This window comes from Salmo salar, chromosome ssa27 (genome assembly GCF_905237065.1).
Source record: "Salmo salar chromosome ssa27, Ssal_v3.1, whole genome shotgun sequence".
Classification (NCBI taxonomy): Eukaryota; Metazoa; Chordata; class Actinopteri; order Salmoniformes; family Salmonidae; genus Salmo; species Salmo salar.
Window position 1 is genome coordinate 31,960,068 of NC_059468.1, and position 10,510 is coordinate 31,970,577.

At 58.8% G+C, this 10,510-nt stretch overlaps 1 protein-coding gene across 1 annotated transcript in view; it reads left to right on the forward strand.

The window, feature by feature from the left end:
• Window positions 1-9,094, forward strand: part of LOC106588954 (polypeptide N-acetylgalactosaminyltransferase 4-like) — a 45,068-nt gene extending 35,974 nt beyond the window's left edge. The window contains 3 exon segments of the mRNA XM_014178536.2: window positions 6,913-7,036; window positions 7,039-7,064; window positions 7,288-9,094. Of these exon segments, the coding sequence (XP_014034011.2) occupies window positions 6,913-7,036; window positions 7,039-7,064; window positions 7,288-7,428 (291 nt within the window). The 3' untranslated portion in view covers window positions 7,429-9,094.
• The last annotated feature ends 1,416 nt before the right edge of the window (window positions 9,095-10,510 follow it).

Consider the following 10,510-nt stretch of genomic DNA (forward strand, 5'->3'; position numbering starts at 1 on the left):
CGGAGAGAGAGGCACGCGCGGAGAGAGGGAGAGAGACGCGCGGAGAGGGGGGAGAGAGGCACGCGAGAGAGAGGGGAGAGAGGCACGCGCGGAGAGAGGGAGAGAGGCACGCGCGGAGAGAAGGAGAGAGGCACGCTTGGAGAGAGGCGTCTGCGTCTGGAGAGGGAGAGAGGCACGCACGGAGAGAGGGAGAGGCACGCGCGGAGAGAGGGAGAGAGGCACGCACGGAGAGAGGCACGCGTGGGGAAAGGGAGAGAGAGGGAGAGGCACGCGCGGAGAGAGGGAGAGAGGCACGCGCGGAGAGAGGGAGAGAGGCACGCGCGGAGAGGGGGAGAGAGGCACGCACGGAGAGAGGGAGAGAGGCACGTGCGGAGAGAGACGCGCACGCACGGAGAGAGGGGAGGGAGAGGGCGGTAGAGAGAGGTGCGCAGGGAGAGGGAGAGAGGCGCAGGGAGAGGGAGGGAGAGAGGCGTGTGCGCAAAGATGGAGAGACACGCAAAGAGGGAGAGAGGCTCGTGCGCAGGGAGAGAGGCGCGGGCGCGCGGAGAGAGGGAGGTGGAGAGAGGCGCACGGAGAGAGGGAGGTACGCAGAGAGAGGTGCGGGGAGAGAGGCACGCGCGGAGAGAGGGAGAGAGGCACGCGCGGAGAGAGGGAGAGAGGCACGCGCGGAGAGAGGGAGAGAGGCACGCGCGGAGAGAGGGAGAGAGGCACGCGCGGAGAGGGGGAGAGAGGCACGCGGAGAGGGGGGAGAGAGGCACGCGCGAGAGGGGGAGAGAGGCACGCGCGAGAGGGGGAGAGGCACGCGCGGAGAGAGGCACGCGCGAGAGAGGGAGAGAGGCACGCGCGGAGAGAGGCGTCTGCGTCTGGAGAGGGAGAGAGGAGAGGCACGCGGAGAGAGGCGTCTGCGTCTGGAGAGGGAGAGAGGCACGCACGGAGAGAGGCACGCGCGGGGAAAGGGAGAGGGGGAGAGAGGCACGCAGGGAGAGGGGGAGAGAGGCACGCGCGGAGAGAGGGAGAGAGGCACGCGCGGAGAGAGGGAGAGAGGCACGCGCGGAGAGAGGGAGAGAGGCACGCGCGGAGAGAGTGAGAGAGGCACGCGCGGAGAGGGGGAGAGAGGCACGCGCGGAGAGAGGCGTCTGTGTCTGGAAAGGGAGAGAGGCACGCACGGAGAGAGGGAGAGGCACTCGCGGAGAGAGGCGTCTGCGTCTGGAGAGGGAGAGAGGCACGCACGGAGAGAGGCGCAGGGAGAGAGGCACGCGCGGGGAAAGGGAGAGGGAGAGAGAGGCACACAGGGAGAGAGGGAGAGAGGCACGCAGGAGAGAGGGGAGAGAGGCACGCCGGAGAGGGGGAGAGAGGCACGCGCGGAGAGGGGAGAGAGGCACGCGGAGAGAGGCACGCGCGGAGAGGGAGAGAGAGGCACGTGCGGAGAGAGACGCGCACGCACGGAGAGAGGGGAGGAGAGGGCGGTAGAGAGAGGTGCGCAGGGAGAGGGAGAGAGGCGCAGGGAGAGGGAGGGAGAGAGGCGTGTGCGCAAAGATGGAGAGACACGCAAAGAGGGAGAGAGGCTCGTGCGCAGGGAGAGAGGCACGGGCGCGCGGAGAGAGGGAGGTGGAGAGAGGCGCACGGAGAGAGGGAGGTACGCAGAGAGGTGCGGGGAGAGAGGCACGCGTGGAGAGAGGGAGAGAGGCACGCGTGGAGAGAGGGAGAGAGGCACGCGGAGAGAGGGAGAGAGGCACGCCGGAGAGAGGGAGAGAGGCACGCGGAGAGAGGGAGAGAGGCACGCAGGAGAGAGGCGTCTGCGTCTGGAGAGGGAGAGAGGGAGAGGCACGCGGAGAGAGGCACGCGCGGAGAGAGGCGTCTGCGTCTGGAGAGGGAGAGAGGCACGCACGGAGAGAGGCACGCGGGGAAAGGAGAGGGGGAGAGAGGCACGCAGGGAGAGGGGGAGAGAGGCACGCGCGGAGAGAGGGAGAGAGGCACGCGCGGAGAGAGGGGAGAGAGGCACGCGCGGAGAGAGGGAGAGAGGCACGCGCGGAGAGAGGGGAGAGAGGCACTCGCGGAGAGAGGCGTCTGCGTCTGGAGAGGGAGAGAGGCACGCACGGAGAGAGGCGCAGGGAGAGAGGCACGCGGGGAAAGGGAGAGGGAGAGAGGCACACAGGGAGAGAGGGAGAGAGGCACGCCGGAGAGGGGGAGAGAGGCACGCGCGGAGAGGGGGAGAGAGGCACGCGAGAGAGGGAGAGAGGCACGCGCGGAGAGAGGCACGCGCGGAGAGGGGAGAGAGAGGCACGTGCGGAGAGAGACGCGCACGCACGGAGAGAGGGGAGGGAGAGGGCGGTAGAGAGAGGTGCGCAGGGAGAGGGAGAGAGGCGCAGGGAGAGGGAGGGAGAGAGGCGTGTGCGCAAAGATGGAGAGACACGCAAAGAGGGAGAGAGGCTCGTGCGCAGGGAGAGAGGCACGGGCGCGCGGAGAGAGGGAGGTGGAGAGAGGCGCACGGAGAGAGGGGAGGTACGCAGAGAGGTGCGGGGAGAGAGGCACGCGTGGAGAGAGGGGAGAGAGGCACGCGTGGAGAGAGGGGAGAGAGGCACGCGGAGAGAGGGAGAGAGGCACGCGGAGAGAGGGAGAGAGGCACGCTGGAGAGAGGGAGAGAGGCACGCGGAGAGAGGCGTCTGCGTCTGGAGAGAGAGAGAGGAGAGGCACGCGCGGAGAGAGGCACGCGCCGGAGAGAGGCGTCTGCGTCTGGAGAGGGAGAGAGGCACGCACGGAGAGAGGCACGCGGGGAAAGGGAGAGGGGGAGAGAGGCACGCAGGGAGAGGGGGAGAGAGGCACGCGCGGAGAGAGGGAGAGAGGCACGCGCGGAGAGAGGGAGAGAGGCACGCGCGGAGAGGGGGAGAGAGGACGCGCGGAGAGGGGGGAGAGAGGCACGCGGAGAGGGGGAGAGGGAGAGAGGAGAGAGGCACGCGCGGAGAGGGGGGAGAGAGGCACGCGCGGAGAGAGGGAGAGGGGAGAGAGGAGAGAGGCACGCGCGGAGAGGGGGGAGAGAGGCACGCGCGGAGAGAGGGAAAGAGGCACGCGCAAGAGAGGGAGAGAGGCACGCGCGGAGAGAGGCACGCGGGAGAGAGGGAGAGAGACGCGGAGAGAGGGAGAGAGACGCGCGGAGAGAGGGAGAGAGACGTGCGGAGAGAGGGAGAGAGGCACGCGCGGAGAGGGGGAGAGAGGCACGCGCGGAGAGGGGGAGAGAGGCACGCGCGGAGAGAGGGAGAGAGGCACGCGGGAGAGAAGGAGAGAGGCACGCTTGGAGAGAGGCGTCTGCGTCTGGAGAGGGAGAGAGGCACGCACGGAGAGAGGGAGAGGCACGCGCGGAGAGAGGGAGAGAGGCACGCACGGAGAGAGGCACGCGTGGGGAAAGGGAGAGAGAGGGAGAGGCACGCGGAGAGAGGGAGAGAGGCACGCGGAGAGGGGGAGAGAGGCACGCACGGAGAGAGGGAGAGAGGCACGTGCGGAGAGAGACGCGCACGCACGGAGAGAGGGGAGGGAGAGGGCGGTAGAGAGAGGTGCGCAGGGAGAGGGAGAGAGGCGCAGGGAGAGGGAGGGAGAGAGGCGTGTGCGCAAAGATGGAGAGACACGCAAAGAGGGAGAGAGGCTCGTGCGCAGGGAGAGAGGCGCGGGCGCGCGGAGAGAGGGAGGTGGAGAGAGGCGCACGGAGAGAGGGAGGTACGCAGAGAGAGGTGCGGGGAGAGAGGCACGCGCGGAGAGAGGGGAGAGAGGCACGCGGAGAGAGGGAGAGAGGCACGCGGAGAGAGGGAGAGAGGCACGCGCGGAGAGAGGGAGAGAGGCACGCGCGGAGAGGGGGGGAGAGAGGCACGCCGGAGAGGGGGGAGAGAGGCACGCGCGGAGAGGGGGGGAGAGAGGCACGCGGAGAGGGGGAGAGGCACGCGGAGAGAGGCACGCGCGGAGAGAGGGAGAGAGGCACGCGCGGAGAGAGGCGTCTGCGTCTGGAGAGGGAGAGAGGGAGAGGCACGCGCGGAGAGAGGCGTCTGCGTCTGGAGAGGGAGAGAGGCACGCACGGAGAGAGGCACGCGAGGGAAAGGGAGAGGGGGAGAGAGGCACGCAGGGAGAGGGGGAGAGAGGCACGCGCGAGAGAGGGAGAGAGGCACGCGCGGAGAGAGGGAGAGAGGCACGCGGAGAGAGGGAGAGAGGCACGCGGAGAGAGTGAGAGAGGCACGCGCGGAGAGGGGGAGAGAGGCACGCGCGGAGAGAGGCGTCTGTGTCTGGAAAGGGAGAGAGGCACGCACGGAGAGAGGGAGAGGCACTCGCGGAGAGAGGCGTCTGCGTCTGGAGAGGGAGAGAGGCACGCACGGAGAGAGGCGCAGGGAGAGAGGCACGCGCGGGGAAAGGGAGAGGGAGAGAGAGGCACACAGGGAGAGAGGGAGAGAGGCACGCGCGGAGAGGGGGAGAGAGGCACGCGCGGAGAGGGGGAGAGAGGCACGCGCGGAGAGAGGCACGCGCGGAGAGGGAGAGAGAGGCACGTGCGGAGAGAGACGCGCACGCACGGAGAGAGGGGAGGGAGAGGGCGGTAGAGAGAGGTGCGCAGGGAGAGGGAGAGAGGCGCAGGGAGAGGGAGGGAGAGAGGCGTGTGCGCAAAGATGGAGAGACACGCAAAGAGGGAGAGAGGCTCGTGCGCAGGGAGAGAGGCACGGGCGCGCGGAGAGAGGGAGGTGGAGAGAGGCGCACGGAGAGAGGGAGGTACGCAGAGAGGTGCGGGGAGAGAGGCACGCGTGGAGAGAGGGAGAGAGGCACGCGCGGAGAGAGGGAGAGAGGCACGCGGAGAGAGGGAGAGAGGCACGCGCGGAGAGAGGGAGAGAGGCACGCGCGGAGAGAGGGAGAGAGGCACGCGCGGAGAGAGGCGTCTGCGTCTGGAGAGGGAGAGAGGGAGAGGCACGCGCGGAGAGAGGCACGCGCGGAGAGAGGCGTCTGCGTCTGGAGAGGGAGAGAGGCACGCACGGAGAGAGGCACGCGCGGGGAAAGGGAGAGGGGGAGAGAGGCACGCAGGGAGAGGGGGAGAGAGGCACGCGCGGAGAGAGGGAGAGAGGCACGCGCGGAGAGAGGGAGAGAGGCACGCGCGGAGAGGGGGAGAGAGGCACGCGCGGAGAGAGTGAGAGAGGCACGCGTGGAGAGGGGGGAGAGAGGCACGCGCGGAGAGAGGGAGAGAGGCACGCGCGGAGAGAGGCGTCTGTCTGGAAAGGGAGAGAGGCACGCACGGAGAGAGGGAGAGGCACGCACGGAGAGAGGCGCAGGGAGAGAGGCACGCGCGGGGAAAGGGAGAGGGAGAGAGAGGCACACAGGGAGAGAGGGAGAGAGGCACTCGCGGAGAGAGGGAGAGAGGCACGCGCGGAGAGGGGGAGAGAGGCACGCGCGGAGAGGGGGAGAGAGGCACGCGCGGAGAGAGGCACGCACGGAGAGGGAGAGAGAGGCACGTGCGGAGAGAGACGCGCACGCACGGAGAGAGGGGAGGGAGAGGGCGGTAGAGAGAGGTGCGCAGGGAGAGGGAGAGAGGCGCAGGGAGAGGGAGGGAGAGAGGCGTGTGCGCAAAGATGGAGAGACACGCAAAGAGGGAGAGAGGCTCGTGCGCAGGGAGAGAGGCGCGGGCGCGCGGAGAGAGGGAGGTGGAGAGAGGCGCACGGAGAGAGGGAGGTACGCAGAGAGAGGTGCGGGGAGAGAGGCACGCGTGGAGAGAGGGAGAGAGGCACGCGCGGAGAGAGGGAGAGAGGCACGCGCGGAGAGAGGGAGAGAGGCACGCGCGGAGAGAGGGAGAGAGGCACGCGCGGAGAGAGGGAGAGAGGCACGCGCGAGAGAGGGAGAGAGGCACGCGCGGAGAGGGGGAGAGAGGCACGCGGAGAGGGGGAGAGAGGCACGCGCGGAGAGGGGGAGAGAGGCACGCGCGGAGAGGGGGAGAGAGGCACGCGCGGAGAGGGGGGAGAGAGGCACGCGCGGAGAGGGGGAGAGAGGCACGCGCGGAGAGGGGGGAGAGAGGCACGCGCGAGAGAGGGAGAGAGGCACGCGCGGAGAGAGGCGTCTGCGTCTGGAGAGGGAGAGAGGGAGAGGCACGCGCGGAGAGAGGGAGAGAGGCACGCGCGGAGAGAGGCGTCTGCGTCTGGAGAGGGAGAGAGGCACGCACGGAGAGAGGCACGCGCGGGGAAAGGGAGAGGGGGAGAGAGGCACACAGGGAGAGGGGGAGAGAGGCACACAGGGAGAGGGGGAGAGAGGCACGCGCGGAGAGAGGGAGAGAGGCACGCAGGGAGAGAGGCACGCGGGGAGAGGGGTGGAGAGGGAGAGAGGCACGCGCGGAGAGGGAGAGAGAGGCACGTGCGGAGAGAGACGCGCACGCAGGGAGAGGGCGGTAGAGAGAGGTGCGCAGGGAGAGGGAGAGAGGCGCAGGGAGAGGGAGGGAGAGAGGCGTGTGCGCAAAGATGGAGAGACGCGCAAAGAGGGAGAGAGGCGCACGCGGAGAGAGGGAGAGAGGCTCGTGCGCAGGGAGAGAGGCACGGGCGCGTGGAGAGAGGGAGGTGGAGAGAGGCGCACGGAGAGAGGGAGGTAAGCAGAGAGAGGTGCGGGGAGAGAGACACGCGGGGAGAGGGAGGGAGAGAGGGAGAGGGAGGGAGAGATGCGCGCCTGCAAAGAGGGAGAGAGACACGTGCGCGGGGGGGGAGAGAGGGGCGCACCTCTTTCCCTGTGCGTCTCTCTCTTTCTCTCCCCCCTGCTTGCTCAACAGACATTACTTTAGACCTTGATCCAACCATTTCTCTCTCGAAAGTAAGAGATTCTTATGGTGAAACATTCATCCATTCCCCAGGAGTACGGTGGTTACTATAATTCAGATAAGCAGAGTTTAACCATGCATCTCTCTCTTTCCCCCAGTACTTTGAGTACACGACCCATAAGGAGATCCGCTATAACTCTGTGACGGAGCTGTGTGCCGAGGTCCCAGAGGGACAGATTTACATTGGGATGAAACACTGTCCCCATGACAGAACCCCTACACCCCCACCATCATCTGGGAGTTTAGAGAGGTGAGTGATGCAGACGCAAGCCAAAGCATCCACGTAAGCAGAGAAATTCTCTTACACACGTACTCACTCACAGAAGAACACTACAGATTTTCATAGTATGCACTACTGGTCTGATTCAATTGGTAAACACACGACAAGTGGTCTTGTCAGTTAGTAAAGGACTATATTCAACTCTTCCATAGCTGTAGTGTCTTACCTGGATGTCTCTGTATTGCCCCTTCAGGACGGGACCATATACCAGCCTCACTCAGACATGTGTGTCACCTCCTACCACACAGCCCAGGGGCGAGCGGACGTCCAGATGAGGACGTGCACTCCCGGGGACAAGCACCAGCGCTGGAAGTTTGAGAATGGGAGGAACTAGCCTCACCCTAACCCTAATTGACCTTTGACCTAAGTGCAATTACAGTTCCACGGTGGATGATTGAGAGGCAGGATTTTTAAAGAGGGACCCAGCAAAGCCTTTCAGCAAACTACCTACTTGTTCCCTGTGGGAAGACTTCCTCATTTAAAGTGCCTTTGCAAACCAAGTGGGGTCCACACCTGAGATGACAGTATTTATGCCGTCTGTCAGAATGCCCTAGTTTTGTTGATCTTTCCTTCCTGTCACTATGGGGGCTGAAACACAATAAGAAAGCTTGAACGAACAGTCCAGGATTGTCTAGTTGTGTCAGATCTAAAAGACTGCTTTCAAAGAGGATCAATGGCAGGCATCATGGGAGTTTTGTTTTTTATTTCAGTGGGATCGGCATAGATTCGAACAAGTACTGTTGCACTACAGAATGTTTTTTTATAGAATATTTTGGTGGTCTTTTTTTTAACAGGTCGACCACACAACAAATAACTGAATGGTGTTGTCCTAAAAATAAGATTAAAAAGTTTAGTACTTTAAAACGATTGATTTAGATTGCTCTTTTCTATGTGTGGTTAATCTGGGGTTTGTAATTCAAAGATAACCCTTTGAGATAGCTGAATAAATCCCAAAGCTTTGTATCATATGAGACGTAACTATACAAGCCCCATCTTGTTGTTTATGTGAACTGGAGTTAAGAGGACCCTGTCATGCTAGCAGGCTGTATGTGTTCTACTCACCAGCGTCCGTCTCTCTGTTTGGAGACTGTTCAAAGTAGGTTGAAATTGGGCTATTCGAACAAGACTTGAAACACTTAAGCTTGTGCTAAGTGCAATTTTCCTGAGGATGGTGGGATGTCTGACATTGTTGTCTGGGAGTCTTCACTGTGCTGTGGATTCAAAAACAGGCCGATTTACTGGGTCTACGATGTTGCCTCCAAAAACTGAGGCACAGTTACAAAAAATTGCCAGGATTCTTTTACACATATTTTAATCTTTAAAAATGAAAACATCTACTGTGCCTAACATACAATTATAAAGATGTTCATTTGACTTTCATAGTTGTGATATTCTCATATGAGTCTTGGTCTACAGCAATGTTGTCTGCTCTCTTCCAAGGCCTCACCATTGCAACTAACACAAGCATGTCACAGCATTGCTTACTTGTAGCATTTCTACTGTATCATGCATCAATTGTTGATATCTCAAGGGCTTGATTCTCTTAAATCTGCCACACAACAGATTCCCTTGTCTTTGTTTGACAGACTTACATCAACACCCGCACTCTGCTCTTACTCTCTCTCTTAAACCTGAACCTTTCCTAAAATATCTGGTTCCCTTGATTGGGATTCGAGAACCACATTATGGCCTTAATAACAGTGATTCTGTGTTTGTTGCTATTGAAGTGCTTATTATTGAAATCAGTTGTACCGCCGCAGACTGTTATTCCTAATTGTCTTTTTGTGGTCCTTTGCACTAGGGCATTTTTTCTTCTTCATATCAAACATTTGTAATGATTGTTTAATCATTCAAAATGACTCCAGCTTAATATGATATTTCTTGGCATAAAGGGACCTGAATGGGATGTGGCTATTTAAACTACTGAACTGATTTAATAAGCACAAGATGTGCTGGGGATTATTGTTTGTACCAGTGAAGAATAAAAGGGTCAAAATAAAGTTGGTGTTTACATTTTTTTTAATTTAACCTTTATTTAACTAGGCAAGTCAGTTAAGAACAAATTGTTATTTACAATGGTGGCCTACCACGGCCAGACCCTCCCCTAACCCAGAGCCCAACAGAGCTTCCGAGAGTTTGAGGATTGCTAGATCAATGCCTTTTAACTCACTGAACAATGACCATTAAAACAAGAATCCGAAGGAGTTGGTTTTATTTCGCTTAGTACTGACACAAGACTCCAGTGAACTTTGACAAGCAAGTAAAAAATGCTTTTCTTCACTATGTTTTCTTCACTGTAGGTATTTCCAAATGTACTGATTTAGCACCATCTAGTGGCGATGGAAGGAACCACTCAATGTCAAATGGGGAAGTGATGCCCTTTGAGGTTCAGTAAATATTGGTGCCCTTTTAATCCTTAAGAGTCTATTATAATCTAAGTAACCTAATCCCCATCAAAATCTGTCAATTTAGACTAGAGATATGTTGTTTTGCATAGACTGTGTCTCAATCCACCTCATCCATCTATGTCGGCCTTCCGCATCAGCGGTGAAAGGTGGCATAGCTACAGCGGTGTTTGTCAGACCACCAGGCATCCCGAAAATGTGGTCCTTCACGAAAACGCCTGTAGCGTCCGAACGGTTTGGCTATTATGACCACTATGGAAAGGGGAGAATCTTACGAACACGATGGTGTTCTCTATTTTTCTCTGACACCCATCAGTGTCACGGGACTCCTCTGAAGTAACCTGTACAAACGAATGGAAGTATGGAGGCTGTTTTGTGCCAACACAAATTAGGGTTTAAATCCCCAAAAATATATATTTTCTGACCTTTCTTATATCTCCTAGATATAGGACAAACACTTCAAAACCTTGTTCTTTATGATGAATATTTGAACTCTTTTATTATATATATATTTTTTTGCCATTTATGAATATGTTATTCAATGCGTTTCTATAGTAGTGAAGACCAAATTGAATATTTGAACAACAAAAAATTATATGTACTTTTTTTAACACCTAAAGGGGTCCTAAAATTCTAAATCAAATAGGTAAATGATCCATGCTATGACCATCTTAAAACAATTCCATATGTTAGCTTAGTACCCCCTAACTTCTTTTTAAACCTTACCATGAGCAATAAAACAATCAGGATTTCCAACATTCTTTAGTACTTTACATGACCAGAGCCTCCGGTGTTTACTACTTATCCAATCAAATTACTCCGTGGCTTTGCGTGAAATGGTAGAATAATCTTCAGGCTCACTGAAGTGTAAGCCTAAATACATTTTGCTTGCCAGAAATGATGTAAATGACACTTGTGAAATGCTGTAGCATGTGCATGACTCTGGACAGCACCTTGAGATATTGCATCATAACCACCATGGAAATGAAGCCAATTAACTGGAGGTTGATG